Below are 17526 nucleotides of genomic sequence, written 5' to 3'. Positions count from 1 at the left end.
CAACCATCTTGCATTTTCTTCCTCTATCTTCCAGCTTTCCAGGCGATCGTTGTCCTTTGTGAATGTGGACAAAAGCGGTACTACCAAATGTGCATAGTGAATCTAATTTCGGCTTCACCCCATGAAACATTTCGTACGGTGTGTTGTCCTTGGTGATTGAATTGGGTAGTCGATTATGGAGATGTGCCGCTGTCAGATAAGCAAAGTTCCAGAAATTATTCGGTAATTTACTTGATGATAAAATAGTTCTCGCCATTTCTCCAAGAGTTCTGTTCAGCCTTTCCGTGTTTCCGTTTTGTTCTGGTTCGTATGGATTTGAAAATTCATGAGTGATACCTTCTTCTTTCAGCCACTTGTCCAAGCTGTTGCCGATATATTCTCCACCCCTATCAGACCTTACTATCTTTATCTTGCGGCCTGTTTCCCTCTCCCATTTCTTGATAACATGAATTAAGCGTTGCTGTACCTCGGACTTGTGCTTTATGATTTGGATCTCCGAGAAAGTTGATGCAATGTCCCTAAAAGTAACCATCAGTTTTTCACCTGTCAAACATGGGGTGAAAGGACCTGCTACATCAGTTACTAAAACCTCCATGATGCCAGGATCTTGATGTGTGCTGCCTAAGACTCTCTGTCTCGTGCTCTTACATGTAAGGCAATCCTCACAAGTCACGTCAGAGTGAATGATCTTCGGTAGGCCGTACTCCTCAGAGTTCTTGAACAAGCGTCTAATTCCTCTCATTGACACATGACCCAAACGGGCATGCCATAACTTACAAGATGAAACAGATGACTTCATTGCACAAACTAAATGAGAAGAGAGAAAACAAGATTGACAAGGCCTTTTGCGTGCTTGGATGAACCATCTACGATTTTTGTGTACTGCATAAATAATTTTGCCATCTTTTAATTTTATTTGAAAGTTATTATCACCATTCATCGATACCTTTGCGCCACTTGCTATCAATGCACCAGGTGAAATGATTGTCGTTGTCGCCTTGGGGCAGTAGTATACATCCTCAATCACCGCTATTTCACCTGAGGGGGTCTTCAGCTTGATTTGACCTTTACCTACTATGACAGCATCAGAATCGTTAGTGGCTGTCTTGATAGGAATTGGATGGGGAAGGCTCTGGTAATTAGCCAGGATAGACCAATTGTTGCTTACAGCATCGGTTGCACCACCATCGAACAACAAGTACTCAGTGGAGTACTCGGAAGGTACTTCATTACCATCCTCAACAAGCCCAAAACCCTCGGAACTCCAGTCCAAAGCAGATGCGTCGATTTGATGAGTGGGTTCATGAACCTCGACTGAGCTTGCATTGATTGGTTGACGACCTTGGTTTGATTGAGGCGCACCTCGAGCGTAAGATTGAGGGTATAAGGCGTCTATGCTGTACCACTGGCGGGTTTGACCGTCCACAGCCACACGGCGCCAGTCACGCCAGTGAGGTCCCGTTCGGTCGCCATTGCCGTTGTAAAGTACACACGGATTGGTGGCATCAAGGTAAGAGTGACCGAATTTGCCGCAGAAAAAACACTGTTGCACTCCATCCTTAACCGCCTTCACTGCAGAGCCAGGGATAGGAAGAGGTTTATTCTCCGTATTGTTACGTTTGTGCTCATTGTCTGTGATAGCCGCAGGACCACGTCTCCATCTCATCGGATCAATCTTCTTGATTGCGTTGTTGCAAATAGGAGTGAAATGGAATGGAGTTTGGTTCATAGACGTATTGAGATTTTGACTGAAATTTCGGCGAGCAGGTGGGGTACGATTCATAGCCATTGCTTCAAAATTGGTACTTAACACGTTGATAGTGATTGTTTCAGAAGCGGTCTTCTCTCTTGCCAAATGGATTTGGATTGCCGATTTGATGTCATCAAGTTTGAAATTAAGGTGAGATTCATCAAATTTCCCATCGAGTTCTTTATTGATCTCCTTAGTCATGTCAGCTGGCATGTGAAGTTGGTAGAGTAATCCACGAATCGAGTCGCTGGTCCATGTAAAACCAGTGGATTCAAGTTCCGATACAATTGAGTCGATTTGAGATATATGAGCGAGCATTCCATCTTCATCTAGGTCAAGACGTAAGTTGATTAAACGAGTGAAAAGAGAGAATTGATTCGTACGGCCACCTCGTTGAAAATGACGTTGAAGGGCTTTCATTGCATCGTAAGAAGTTTTCGCAGAGTCAGTTAAGTCTTTTGATATCTTTGTGGATGGTGTTCAGTATAACGGCGGATGCGAGACCGTCACGGTCTTGGTCTATAAGACTTTCAACACGTAGAGGATTATCCCAGAAATCGATGATGTGTAGTAAACCCTTCATTGCACGAGCCGTGTTCTTCTTCCATAACACAAAGTTTGATCCGTCCTTGACAAGGTGAGTGAAGTTAAGAACAGTTGTTAAACATTTGTAGGCTCGATCGATTGCTTGCGATGCACAATCTTCATCGGCAGGCGACATTGTTGATGATGGGGGGTCCGTCGGAGTCATTTGTGATGGCGGAAATATGCGTTGAGGAAAAATAACAGGGTTTGGATTAAAAACAAGTCTCTTAGTCATAGTGAAAAGGTCAAAAGTGATTGATGGAGCGTTATTAGATTGTAGTGGTTTGTTTGGGGATATGGTTGACGTTCTGAGATCTAAGCGTGAGATTACAGATGCTAACTCCGAAACGGAATCGGGAGATGTCGGAGATACGATTTCAGCAGAGGTGATAGAGGGTATAGGTGATAACGTGGTTTCAGCAGGAGTAGTAACAGGCAGTGAATGTAAAACAGCAGATGAATCGATATTACTAGCAGCGATAGGAGAAGGCAGTCGTGAATGGCGAGATTCTAGTTCAAGAAGTTCAGCAGTGGAAGGAGAGGGTAGAGGTGGTAGCGTAGACAACGTCGAAATCGCGCCACCATAGATAGTGGAAGCGCTGCGCGACTTCCACTAAAAATAGGGGTCCTTTTTGTAGTGGCTGCCGCGCAGCCCTACATGGAATTAGAAGTTTTCAGTAGTGGTACAGGAGCAGCGCTCGAGCTTGTTTCTGGTGCGTCCACACCCAGAGCGGTACAATAGCGAGCGCTATGACCTGTATAACCCCATGTCCTCTACGCCCAAACATGTAAGAGGACCATGCCCTCTGACTCGAGCCCAAGATGCTGTTGACTCCATACATACTCGATCGTCTCAATTCACCACAATCACTTGATCTCGTCATCATCTTTGGAACCTCTCCCCCACCAATCAACAGGATTAAGGGTCATCAAGGACAGAAATGAATACATCAATATCCACTGGCACGAGTAAGTCCACACTTGATAGATATAAAAGACATCAGTTTGATCATTTCTGGTACTGACCTTTCTCCCCTTCATCAAATTCTAGACTACCATTTTCTAGATTCTTTCTTGCCTTATTCAACCGCATCATCCACTTTGATCTTATTATCCAATTTGCTCTTATTCACCACCATCACTAATCAGTTATCTTATTGACCTACCTCCTTAATCAATTTTTAGATTCCGTCTTCTAGTTTTTCAATCACCAACCAGTTCAATCTTACTTATCGCCGTCCCATTTCATCTTGACTAGCGACATCAGTCCACAATCACATTTACCGGCATCATCACTGCTTCCTGTGAAATCATGTCGGACCGGCCAATCCGAACAAATTCTCGGATTAATCTGGCTCCTCCATCAACAGCCCCAACCCTTTCCCCTTCTGTTCGTTCTCTTCGTCCCAGGTCTCCTATCCAACCCTCGCCGGGATTTGTTTTTACCTCAGCAGACTCTCGGCGGTCGCTTCAGCTTGTCTCTCCGACACGATCACCAACTCCTGGTCCCTCCAACCCTCTCTTTGCTCATATTGATGGACTGTATCTTGCCACCGGTGAAGACGAGCAAGAAGCACTGCAAATTCCATCACCATTAACCAAAAAACGAGCTAATTGTCAGTCCGATCAAAAAGCTGGAAAGAAAAGAAAAAAGATGTCATCTGTAAGTGTTTTTGTCAACTATTTTGAGGTCGTTTCCTTTGGCTTATTGCAATTGCAATCTTTTTGTCTATTCATTCCTAGAAGACTACAGTGCCTGACTGTATCAATATCGATCAAGACTCTGACAACGAAATCATACCCAGAAGACCAGGAACCGGTATCAGGGCATCTCAACTGGCTTGAGTTAAGCAGCTTCTCAAGTACTTTCACCCTCCAATTTATCCAAATGGCCAGGCGAGTTTTTCACTTGTTTATCTTATTAAAATATAGTCAATACTAACCCTGATATTGATTTGTTTTCAGACCACTGGTGATCCACGACTGTACCGATGCCGGTGGTGCCGAGGCCGTTTCCTCAAAGGTTTGACAAGCTACTACAACTTGTACGGCCACCGAGATGGAAGCAAAGGGCGACCAGCTTGCCCAAGACGATCAGAAGCCCAGGCCGCAGGGATGGACCTGCCACCCTCCTGGGAGGAGCAGCAGCAAGCGTTGACGGCTCAATCTTCTGGAACTCTTGATTCCTTTGTTTCCCGAGATCGTTTTAGTGTTGATCTTCTCAACTTAGTGTGTGTCATCTGGGTGGTTTGTCAAGCTTTACCTTGGGCTCGTTTCCAAGATAACGCTTTACGAGCTGCTTTCCGCTTGTCAAATGTATCTGCAACCCTTCGATCAGCGGTCTGGGCAGCAAACACTGCCAAACGGCTCTTTGCTGGCATGAAATGTACAGTTTTAGACATGCTGAAGGTTCGTAATCTTGGTTCTAATGTCATTTTTTCATTTTTTCATCTTCAATTGTATATCAAGGTCTGATATACTCATATCTTTTCATATTCACTCAGAACAACTCTAGCAAGTTCTGCCTCATTCACGATGGTTGGACCACTCGTCGGAGCCGACATGCTTTCATCGGCATGAATGCTACATTCATCGATGATAAGTGGGAATTGCAGACAGTCCATCTTTCTCTCAAGCTGGTTGCATGGAACCATTCTGGTGTTCTACTTGCTCGACCGGTGGCCCAATTTCTCATTAAACATGGCTTACATGATAAGATGAGTTTATTTATTATTTTTTTTGCCTCCTTAATTTGGTGCTGATGTAAATCGATTATCTACATGGTAGCTCAGACCACCGACTCGGGGTCTAACAATCAAACCCTTGCTTATGAGTTGCAAAGGCTCTTCTTGCAAGCTTCTCCTAGTGTTGATTGGCCAGCGGGTCGCATGCAGATCCGCTGCTATTCCCACAAGTTAGTGTTGCTTGTGAAACATGGCCTCTCCTCGATTGGTCTTGATTTTGGACACACTAAACCCACCACCCAACCCCTTTTCAAAATTCCAACACCATCGATCACTTTGAATGACGGAACCGAGGATGTTGATGCCAAGATTGAGGACTCGGAATCTGAAGATTCAGATCAAGGTAGCGAATCAGGGATTCAGGAAGGTCATTCAGAAAGTGAATGCGAGGGTGATAGTATTGATTCTCACCCTGCAACTGTTCTACCTGGTTTGAGTAAACCCAGGGCAGATCTTGTGGTTCAAGCGGTCAAGAAGGTAAGCTTTCCTTCACTTTGATATCTTTTTTTATTCAAAAGCTGAACTATGCTTTGTTAGGTCGATCGAGTCAGCCGTTTGATTGCACGCAGGCCATCTCGACGTCTTGAGTTCCGTAATCGTGCTAAAGATCTGGGTTGGACTTTGAGGTGTCCAATCCTTGGTATGACTAGTAAGTGGAACGGACTTCACCAGAGTCGTTCGATTATGGTGGACGGTGCCGAGGTGAGTCTTTAGATATGATAAATTATGTCTCAATCTTTCTAACATCAAATTGCAGGTGATCAATCAGATGCTATCAAACGATCAAGAAGGCTATTTTGAAGAGATATCTATTTCGAAAAGTGAATGGCTATGTGTATCAGCGTTGAATGAGGTTATGGAAGTCAGTTTTTTTCTCTTCATCAATCTTGTCAGATCAGCTACAGATCATTGACTGACATATGATCGCTTGTGTAGATATTTGTTTCTGCTACCTCAAGAGTTGAGGGTAATCACCCTACTGCAGCAATCACTTTGCTTGACTATCATCGTGTCAGGTCTTCTCTCGAAAAGCTCAAATTGTATACTCCCTACGCCAGCCTCAAGAAAATGATGAACGTCATGCTTGCTCGTCTACAACTTTATGAAACCGAGGCTCTTGAATGCGAAGCCATTGTTATTGCTACTGTTCTCAATCCACGACTGCGATTGAAATTCTTTGAACTCCATCACCCATCACATGTGCATCATATTGAAAAGATCATGGAACGTCAACTCGATATTTATTCCAAAAAACAGACAGCCTTCAACCCGGTCATTCCCTCTTCCAATCATCAAGATCTCATAGTGACCGATGACGAGTACAACGTATTTGCCTCGACTTCTACTGGAGATCATTATGATACTAGTCAGGAGATGGAAGGGTATTTATCAGGAAAATTTCCGTTGAATGGTGGCTCTTTGCTTTCATGGTGGAAGGTAATTATCTTTAATCTTATTATGCATTTACCTACAATGATTCTAATATCTCTTATGTTTTAGGATCACGCTGGTGCCTTTCCCATCCTTTCTTTCATGGCTCGAGATTTCCTATGTTGCCCTGGGACAACATGCTCTGTTGAACGAATCTTCTCAGGAGCAGCGGATGTTTGTGGTTCTGATTGATCGGCCTTGTCTAGTAGAACTATTGAGCGTGCATCTTCAACACGAGAGTGGCTCAAGTCAGGCATCACGGTTCCTGGCGAGTTTGACGAGGCTCTTGCCTTAGTGAATAATATGGAGAAGCGTTGAAGCTTACTGACCATTTTTGCTTCACCTTCTCAACCCTCCTCTTTTTTCCTCTGCTTTCATTTTTTTTTACCGAATGTTTCCTTGAACACTTTTGCTTCACTTTCTCGACTCTCCCTAATACACCGTTCCTCTTGTTTCCTTTTCTTTCTTTTTTACCGATTGTTTCCTTGGCCAGTTTCATTTCAGCTTCTCGACTCTCCCTAATACATGGTTTCTCTTTTTTTCATCTTAATATTCATATAATCTCAATTTAATGGTTCTTTGTATATGGTTTCATCTATTTTACTACATGCCTTTTAATATTATTTGTTGTTCATATTAAAAAAGGGCCCGTGTGCAATATCGTAGCGTTAGTGAGTCAATATCGCAGCGACCTTCGTGTGCGATACGATAGTTTTAGTGCGTAAATATCGTTGTGATCTGTAGTGACCAATCCGCACCACTACAAAAACTTCGTAGTGGGTCTGTGCCGATAGTGATGCGTAGCGGGTATTCAGGATAGTGGTACATCACTCCACTATCAGGGACCCTTCATATTGCTGTGCGTAGCGCAGCGATTTCGACGTTGGCGTAGATACAGTAGGAAAGGTAGAAGAAGTTTGCACTTCAGTTGGAAACGTAGATAAGGTTGGAAACGTAGATAGAGTTTGAAACGTAGGTTGAGGTGCTCCCGTGGGTAACACACGAATGGGAGATAAGGGGGGCAGATACTCAGAAGGTTGATTTCGAGAAGGTGATTCTGGGGAAATATGCGGGGAATCTTGTGGAGGTGGGGATGGAGGTGATGGAGGGAGTTTTGATAAATCAGGAAAGATCGGTTTGATTTCTTGTTGAACTTGCTTCTTGTTGATGCGTGTCCGTCTTTTGCGTTTCGGAGGAGATCGCGGATTAGTGGCGTAGTTCTGTCTTCTCGTTTCCATGCATTTAAGAACGATTCGACAATTCGGCGAGCAAGCGTGAGCGCAGGCTCATAACCTGTTGTGAATAGACAAAGTACAAAAGTAAGCAAGAAGATTTAGATTCCACATATGATGATGTAATGTACCTATTGTGAATAGACAAAGTACAAAAGTAAGCAAGAAGATTTAGATTCCACATATGATGATGTGGAATCTCAAAATCAGAGTCAGGCTGGGTTTTGTTCACCAGAGCGTGAGACAGTCTGTGCCGCAGTCGTGCCATGTCACGTGACTACTACAACACTGTCCAATACCCTGTGACGCGGTAAAAACCCAAAAGTTGAGCTTGAACAATTCCGGTTTTGTTGGTAGGTTCAAGAAACAAAAACTTTTAAAAATTTTCCCAGAGACCATTCCACTCTCTTTCTGTTGGTACATATGTACATTCAAAAGAGTCTATTTTTGGTCTTTTTTATTGGCCAAAGCCAAAACCATACCTGTCACGTTGATAAGTCTGAATTCAAAAGAATCTTTTTTGGCTCCCAAAACCCCAAAAACTACCTTTTTTGACAGTACCTCAGCGTATTTTTTGACCACTGATCCATTCCAATTAGGATGGGTTCTTCAACCGGGGTTTTCCGGGGTCCTGGACTTATGACAACTAAACTTAACAAAGTCCCACACCTGCCTTGCAAGGGACTTATAAACTTGCACCAGGCCCCTAACTGCTCAGCCTGAGCCCCGTCCACCCCGCCACGGGGATTGGCTTGCCTGGACCCCGCCCCAATGGGAAAAAAGTATCCTTGATCCTGTTTGGAAGTCCCTGATTGGGATTCTTTTGCAAAAAACTGGCCGCCCAAACCCCAACTGGGTTCCCAGCCAGGTCCCTGACGCCTGGCCAAAAAGTGTCCCTCACCCATTAAGAATCAAACACAGTCCCAGTCTATTCATATACAAATCTGCTAAAAGGGACATGATGACTGTCTGATTTGGTTGAATTGTAGGTTTTGGGCATTTGGGGAAGGACCTGAGGTACCTTGAGGGTGTGGCTGAGACCATTAAGGTGAGTCCTACTGCCCACCCAGAAAGGGTTTCAATGTCAACAAGGTGGGTACACACCTATATTTTCCCCGCCGTGGACCCATTGGGAAACAGGTTATTTCAACTTGCCAGCCCAACTCCCAACTTGTGGTGATACCTGACCATTAGGGGTTCCAAAACCTTTGCCTGAACCCCTTACCAATTGGGACCAGCATTGGGGCTCGGGCTGACTGGAGAGCCTCATTATTGTTGTAGAGGTATGGGGTTAAATGACTGCACCACAGCCAGTCACACCGGTGGCCAGTCATGTGATAGTTGTACAGCTTGTTGTAGGTATGTTCTCTCCTTGTTGGAAGAAGCTTCCACATCATAATCTGTTGTGGAAGCCAACACTTTGGTGTAAGAAATGACTTGTCGCTGTCCTATTTGCTATAGATATACCCTGCTGACAGAAACCCCGGGATTTTGCTATCCTACTTACACAATTTTCACCGGTTTTCAAAAAAAAAAATTGGATTCACCTGTGGACAAAGGACATTTTTTTTGGAAAAAAATCCCAAAACTTGTTCCATTAGAACTTAGGTGGGCTCACTCGCCTTTAATTCCATTGAGTTCCAAACGCAAATATGTAAAAGTTCAACTTTCAAATTCTCATACTTTCAAATGTATGGATAGTAATTTGTAGGTTGATAAAGATAAATTGAAGGAGGTAAGATAGGTGATGTAGAGAAATTTTCTACATGAAAATGAAGTGGGTTATAATTTATGCTGATTGGTTTTCAAAATGTAAAGAAGTTTGTGATTTTGATGTTCTGTGTGCATATTATCCTGGAAGACATCATGTAGTTTATTGATTGATCAAAATAGAGAGACTTCATTTGAGGTCCTCTCCTTGTGTTGGCTTTTGGATAGGTAAAAACCAATCTTGATACTTTCTTTGGAAATAATTAATGAATTTCTTTTTATGACTTGCCATTCCAGTTTTTTCTATTGAGTTTGAATTCTGCATAAAAGCAAAGCTGATTGCTGAAGTAATCTCAACCAGCAGACAATTGAAATGTTTGAACTGTGGCAGCAGAGATGTAAGAGAGCTAATGAAAAATTAGTTGATTTTCATGCAAGGTGTTAGCAGTGCTTTTTTATTTCTTTTCAAAGATTAACTTATGTTCTTCTTTCTACAATTGGGTCCTTAGTGACTTGGGACTGACCTTACCACCCCTTTTCCTTTGGAACCAGTCTTGTATACTGGCTTACCATTGATGTGAAATAAATAAGGTCTCTTATGTACAGGACCATGGACTAACAAACACACATGTAAATAGATGTGATAAATATGTAAACATATGTAACTTGTGTAAGAAAATGATAATTACACCTCATGGCTCAGTATAAGGAGTCACTTAAGCAATAAGACTTAACTATAACTCAAAGAGTGAAGTTAAAACTTGACCCAAAGGAAAGCAAACCTAAATGCCAACCACAAGTTTACATGTAGGTCTTGGAATGTATAAACCTATTCTCTCTCCACTTTGAAAGAGGGACCAACTTTACATCATTGTACAAGTGAGGCCGGGAAAGATACAACACCAGTTTACTCTGCCGGCCCCAACTGGTGTACTGGGAGGAGTAAACTGGTGGATGTTGTATCTTTTCCGGCCCCACTTGTACAACTCATCATCACAACTCACATGATTCTTCATCAAGAATATCGAGTAACAGGATATTGTTGTTTCCTTGATTTTTGTATTTCTACTTCATCCTGGTCATTTTAAAAACCTCAAGTGATGGCCTGAACTTGTGGGATTGATAGCTAACAAATTAAGGTTGAAATTTGCAAAGGGTTCCTTGTTAAAGGGTCTACAGTACCCCACAGGACCTCTGAATCATCATAGTCTAAAGTACTGAAGGCTTTTGAAGTTGTTAAGATCAACTAAAGCTCAGAGTAAGATCCTTAAAGGGATTACTCAGTCATTGCATTAGTAACAAATCCTCTTTTGAGAGGTCAAGTAGCTGTGTTCTTCACTTATGTGTACCAAGTGACAAATTTATCCTTGTCTGCACTTCATTTTTTCAGGGAAGAGTCATCCCAATAGTTGTGGGACCTCACACTTGGGTTCTAAAGCTCCCTGTGCTGTGTTTTCACAGTTTCTCTAGTGTGATTTGCAGTGAAGGTTTATCTGGACCTTACAGTTTTTGCACTTAGTCATGTTTGCACAAAGACACAGGCTATCTGCTGGTCCACATCTGGAAGTCACAATGTGTCTGGTTGTGGCACAAACATGATTGAGTTTTTGTGCTCTGGGGATCAAGAATCATTCATACCCAGTCAGAATCTGCATTGCATATACATACCTCAGTAAATACATGCACCACATAAGTGAAAGTGTATGTAGATGATAGCAAAAATCAAGATCTTTTTTCTGTGACATGGGTCAATTTGTGTTCCTCCCAGGAGATTGACAAAACTTGGGAGCAGGCCCAGTATTTGGATGCTGTTTACTGCCAGATGTTTAATTATACTACACAAAGTTGTCCTGGAACTTTTCCACAAAGGTTCCAGAACACATTTTCCACAAAGCCAGAAAGGCAGAATACGTTCTGGCTTCCTGGACTTTGATCAAATTCCCACCCTCCCAAATCTAACTCACACATTCATCATCACAAAACGACCAACAAGATTCCCTGTTCAAGTACTCCATCAACGCCCCCGCACAAAATACCACCGCCAATCTTCACCCCTCTTACTTTCCAACTCTTGATCCTAGAGGCTGTCAGTTACAATATCCACTATTGATATCGTTCAAGTTTCAATCTTTTGGTCAGAAATCAACTCAGGCAGATATCGATCTCGTTCAAGATCCAACAGTCTATTTTAACCTTTTTTTGTATCATCAAATAAAGCTTCGTCTCATTATGTTGTACTCGATTTGATTCTAATCGATTCTTCCAATTGATTAGTAAGACTTACTTTTAAGTCCTGACCAAACAGTAATGAGATCAAGTTTATTGAAAACCAATAGTAATTGGGTTCTAATCGATTCTCCCGATCGATTAGAATCAAATCATCATATTCCAATCAATTCTCCTGATCAATCAGAATCAAATTATCATCACTTCTAAGATTCTCACAAGATAGATCAAATATCCTAAGATAACTTATAAGTGAGAGTGATAATGTGATCATATACTCGATTTGAAAAAAGCTACCCTCATAAATTGAACATAGCAACCTTGGATCAGATTGGTGAGTTGATGTATTCCAAAATGTAAAGAGTGATGATCTAAACACATATCGGTCAACAAGGAACGTAGATTATTGAAGAGAAAGGAATGATATCAAAACACCCCTTATGGTAGCTACTTGAATATGTGATGCTTGTTTCATTTCATCAATTGACAGATGTATGTAGTGTTTGGTTTGTGGTGTCCTTTTTGAGCGATAGTGTGGTGTATGACAACGGAGGTGCAAGATGGATGTGAGTTGAAGAGATCGAGTGGTGATCGAGGGGGGAGATGCAGAGGCCTCGAGGGTTGTGCACAGAGTCTTTTGGACCCTAGGGGCAAAGGGCATTCAAAATGGGTTTTTTTCCACAAGTCCACGAAGCCAGAACACAGCCAAAATTTTCTTTTCTGGCTTCGTGGAAAAGTGTTCTGGAACCTTCGTGGAAAAGTTCCAGAACCACTTTGTGTAGGACAAATTACACATCTATCTGGCATGTATGCCAAAAGTCTTCCAATCAAGTTTTGTAGTTGTGCAGGATAGAATGTATGTTGATTGGATTCTGATTGATTTCTCAAATTATAATGACATCTGAAACCCCATGTGAAGTTACAGTCCTTGATGTTTAAAGAGCTGCAACATGCTACATACCTGAATGTGAGGATATCTGACATTTCAAGTGTACAAGATTTGGTGAATGACTGATGTGAAGCTTGAAAAACCACCACTAAATAAACCATTGATCAAATCTCCTCCCTTGAACCTCTATGTGTCTTTCTGCCCTCAAAATCAACATTTTTAGGCCCTGAGTAATTACATGGACCCAGTTGTATATTGGGGGACAAAAACACAGATTCTCAAACAATCAGTCTTCATATCTGTCAAAGGTTTCCAGATGGATACTTCAAAAAGCTTGATGATTCTTGCTGCTTTCTTGATATTTACTGAGCTTCTATGGAACCACACCCTTTCATTACAGATTCACTCTGTAGAGAAAGAAAAAAATACACCTGCAAAAGGTGAGTAATTAATTTGCCAATATCATGACATCCAAAGTTTTGATAAATTTGCATTTGGTGGAGGTTTAATGTAGCATTGATTGACACAAATGAAAAATCCAAAGACATATCTGATATTCATGATTCCCAGAGAATTTCAAGGAAAAGGCCTAGAGAAGACTCACAAGAAATTGGCTTACAAACCCACCATCCAAACACTAAACAAAAAGGCTTGATGTGTTTGAAAGGCAAGTCAATATCAAATCATTCTGTTTCCAGAATAAACCATCTCATTTTTTTCACAAACCCATATTCAGAAGAGCATATTGATAATGTGGAACAAGAGGAAACAAAGGATGAAAAATGGACTCAATCTCTCATACAGAACTTCCACAGTTGTACCTCACCAATCAAAAAAGCTCACCATTTGATTTCTTTGCAAGAAGCATCAAAGTATATGCCAACTTCCATAATCCAAGTGACATGGTATGGTTTATTGACCGACACAACATCATTGATTAAGGAATTTGACATAGGGGATGTCTGTTGCTTATATGATAAGTTGGAATCACTGACCTTGAGCTACAAACTTGAAATGAAGAAAAGGATTGTCTCTGGGGGGCAATATGAGTAAGCCATCTTCCTTGAAAGATACACATGATAGAGATGAGAGGGTTTCAGCTTGTTGATTAGTTATACGTGAATTCCAGACCTGGCAACAAGTTCAAAAGCATTTTCACCATGGATGGACAAAGGAACCTTGGCACTTTTGGCATCAGACTAGAGACAAATTGGTCTGTATTCCAAGAAAATCAGTTGTTTGAATTCTGGGCCCACTGTGGGTCATTTTGATCTCTTGATTTGTTATTTATGATATAAAACTAATAATAAGATGTGTGATGACTGTAGACTTAGATATCTACCTTCAAGTTTCAGGTACTATGAAGGCTCTTCTGGAAACACAAGTTATCATGACCAATTTGATAAAGACAGAAGAAAAAGTGTCAAATCTATTGGATAAAGTGGAAGAATTGTTTCCAATATTTCCAGATTGGTCCAATGTTTCAATACAAGAACACAGAGAAAGTCTTGTGAATTATATCAGATCTTTGGATGAAAAGTACACCTCAAATTCACATTCATGAGGTCATCTCTAGTCTATAGACCTTGACTTTTCCTGATTCCCTTTCAGAGAGGTCTCCTACCTATGTTCATTACAAAATAATCTGCATCATGGCTTCAAACTATTTGGTAGATGGGATGCAAAAGAGCAAAAGAAGCTTTTTGAGTTCTGGGCAACTTGTAAGTGTTGCCTTATAGCTTTGCAAGAACCACACTAATTGAGACTTTATCCATGGTTTAACATCATAGACACATCATTATATCTCAAATTATATAGTGCACATTGTTACAGGTCTTGGCTTTTTACCATGGAGGGTTTGATAGTGGCTGGTGCAGAACATTTGGAAGTTGTCCTCAAGGATTTTGAAAAAGAGCTCAACATACCCAGAATACCAGACCAGATGATGATCCAATTCCTCACTTTTTTCATCAAAAATACACAAGATGAAAGCCTTACCAAGACCCCTCAGTTGGTTCTAGACAAAGCAAGAAAGAAATATGTTGGTTCTAGAAGGAAGAGCAGAAGTATGACCCCTGAGTACATATGCATGTACCCAAAGACTGACTTGTAACATATAACCAACCCTTAAGAAACCTAATTACATGTAAATAAAGCTTAAATAATAGGTCAAACAATTAGTAAGACATCTTCACACTGTGTAGATCATGTGTTTCTCCCCACTGAAAAACAATTGAATCTAGTATCTGAAACAACATGCTTGATATTGGTCCAAAAAATCTGAAAAAAACAGGTAATTCAAATTTGGATATGTTCTTCCTGTTGGTAGAATTTGGCCAATTTAAAAAAATCTCAGCATTCAGTTTGGTGATGTTGAAGGTTTTCCTGAAATAACACAGAAAAAAACACAACTGGTCCACTAAATTTTGCCTTCAAAAGTGACAAGAAAAATCTGAAAAAATAGTGGCGAGTGAAGGACAATGTCCCCTTTGTTGAACATTTTTTTCGGGATTTTTCTGCCTCAGCATGTAAGTAATCACATGGGTTTTGTGAAAACTACATATAAGCTACTGACATATGTACAAGGCTCCAAAACCGCCCAAAAAACATTGTGCAACACAACAAAGGATGCATCATTATATGTACACGGTTTGGAGACAATCTGTGTACTTTTGATGCATTTGTGACCCAAGATGCATTTGCAATTTAATTGGCAGACATTTTATGTTATAACTTGCATTGTTTCAAGACAAAGGCACCAAAAAATCCAAAACAATCCAGAGAGATCACAAAGGGCATCTCTGATCTCTCCTGATTTTTTTTAGATTTTTTGAACTTCTTCAAGATTGAAAATTTCAGGGAAAACATCATAAATTGCTTGTTGAGATGATGCTGAGTATAATGCTTCAAGGAATCCCGAAATCACATTCTGGGACAAAGAGCATTGTATTTCCCCCCAGATCTTCTTTCAAGCATTTTGGGGCAAAATTGAGCTCTCAATTCCAAGTTCAATTTTTTGTCAATCATTTTCTCATAAATGCAATAATTTTTCACCAGGGAGAAAGACCTTATCTATGCAGTTTCAAACACTCATTACATATACATGTGCACTCAAAACCACATGTAGTATGTAAGAAAATACCAATTTCACCTCATAACTCAGTGTCAAGAGTTAAAATGCTTATACTTAGGGCTATGACCCGGCCCTCACACAACGTGGCCGGCCCCAGGGCACCTCCCGGCCCTGGGAAGGCCCAGCTGCATCTTCAAGCAGACCAGGGCCTGTTGTGGCCCTGTATTGAAGGGATAGGACCAAACACGTCAGGGCCGGAGCCCTGAGGGCCCGGGCCCGTGGCGGGGCTCCTGGCACTCTTTAGGCCAAGCTTAGCTGACCCAGGGTGTGTACCGCTTGCCTCCAAGAAATTGTTGGGCAGGCTTGGGCGGCCAGGGCCGGGTCATAGCCCTACTTATACTACACAATATACTTAACACATATATGTAAATAAGTAAAAGTCATAATAACAATAATAACAATTGATACTAAAGCCCTGAGCCATTGTACTGATATGATCAAATATCACTACAGTTAGGTTTAGAGAGAAACATTTTATTACACATATCTTTTAAAGAACCCTTTAAAGTTCTACTGAAGTACATAATCAAAAGTCTTATATTTATAAGACTAGTGATTCACTTCAGATCTTTAAAGCAGATTCCTGCCTAAAAGATAAATTAATTCATCTTCATCCCTTAGATCCTCCACTTTCCCCAAGTAGAACTGTTCCAAGTTAGTGACCTTCCAAATAAATTCAGGTTGTTTACCTTTTGAAGTGATTTAATTGTACATGATCTTATAGCTCCACTATCTTCCTCAAGCCCTTGTAAGCTTTGAAGTGGTGATTCTAAACTAGTGGGAATAGTTATAGAATCAAGCCCCAGAATTGCATAGGATACCTCCTGAAATTGAGTGTAAAGTATCTGGAGGAGCCTTTGAGTAATCAAATTGTAAAGCTTTGCAGGCTCTGGGAGTGTACTTCAAACCAGTGCTCAGAGTAAGGTCCTTTGAAGGATTACTCAGCCACCCCACTGGCATCAAATCCTCTTATTAGAGGTCACCTAACTGTAGTCTTCACTTGGGTGTACCCAGTGAAGACTCCCTTTCTTACTACTTTCCACCTTTTTTAGTGAAGAGCCAGCCCAACAGTAACTGACTCCTCACAATAATAATTATAAACTATGATACAAACCTCCTTTCAAGGAGTCAACTAACTGAAGAGTTTCTGGCTTTTTTGAAACAGACTGTTAGCTTCTTTCTTCCTTTCTTTTTATTCTTATTGCATTTACAAATATACCTTTGAAATACATCTTCAATAATAATGAAAAACACTACACCTACCATCACAGCCAACAAAGATGCCTTGGATTGGAAAATCCAAGGTATCCTTTGATGGCAATAGCCTTGGATGTGATTTACAAGTAAAATTTTCAAGGCAATCTTTGAGGGCAAAGAAGACCTTGGATTGATTCCTCAGACATACAGTACAAGGGGATGTATACCCAAGGATACCTTGGATGTTACAATCCAAGGTATCTTTGCTGGCAGTGCATTAGTGAGCCTAGAGAACCCTCAAAGAGTACCCTATACCCTTGCAACACACCCCAAAGGTTCAGTAGAATGTTTTGGGATGGATATCAATCTCAATCAGTGATATCATATGGTAAGTTCCAACCTTGATATTGGTCATATTGATGGTTAATTCCATGACACATAGCAAAAGAGGTCCATTTGGTTTCTTCAGGCTGTTTACTTAGGTTATGTTGACACAAAAGATTCAGCATGGAAACATCTCCCTATTCTTGAACAAAGGGGTATCAGAAGGGCTTTGAATTTATGATGTTGGTTGTGGACCATATCTGTACATCCCTTGACCACCAAGCCACTTCCAATCAAAACCACCC

The 17526-nt window shown here is 41.2% G+C and overlaps 3 protein-coding genes across 3 annotated transcripts; 1 reads left to right on the top strand and 2 right to left on the bottom strand.

The window, feature by feature from the left end:
- Positions 1–1392: 1392 nt before the first annotated feature.
- MELLADRAFT_64877 (uncharacterized protein) lies at positions 1393–2471 on the bottom strand (the record flags this gene model as incomplete). The annotated part of the gene is made up of 3 exons (XM_007412171.1): positions 1393–1405; positions 1494–2079; positions 2255–2471. The coding sequence occupies 3 exons, from the start codon at positions 2469–2471 to the stop codon at positions 1393–1395; spliced, it is 816 nt and encodes a 271-aa protein (XP_007412233.1).
- Positions 2472–6364: 3893 nt separating this feature from the next.
- MELLADRAFT_56689 (uncharacterized protein) lies at positions 6365–7148 on the bottom strand (the record flags this gene model as incomplete). Its single annotated transcript, XM_007412170.1, has 2 exons — positions 6365–6516; positions 6580–7148. The coding sequence occupies one exon, from the start codon at positions 6840–6842 to the stop codon at positions 6582–6584; it is 261 nt and encodes an 86-aa protein (XP_007412232.1).
- Positions 7149–12805: 5657 nt separating this feature from the next.
- MELLADRAFT_64876 (uncharacterized protein) lies at positions 12806–14131 on the top strand (the record flags this gene model as incomplete). Its single annotated transcript, XM_007412219.1, has 4 exons — positions 12806–13007; positions 13082–13616; positions 13697–13824; positions 13896–14131. 4 exons carry the CDS (start codon positions 12806–12808, stop codon positions 14129–14131), a joined length of 1101 nt encoding a protein of 366 aa, XP_007412281.1.
- Positions 14132–17526: the final 3395 nt, after the last annotated feature.

The sequence above is a fragment of the Melampsora larici-populina genome, assembly GCF_000204055.1.
Source record: "Melampsora larici-populina 98AG31 unplaced genomic scaffold MELLAscaffold_29, whole genome shotgun sequence".
In the NCBI taxonomy this organism is placed as follows: Eukaryota; Fungi; Basidiomycota; class Pucciniomycetes; order Pucciniales; family Melampsoraceae; genus Melampsora; species Melampsora laricis-populina.
Note: the sequence above shows the minus strand (reverse complement) of the source record. Positions and strands in the feature narration are given on the sequence as shown.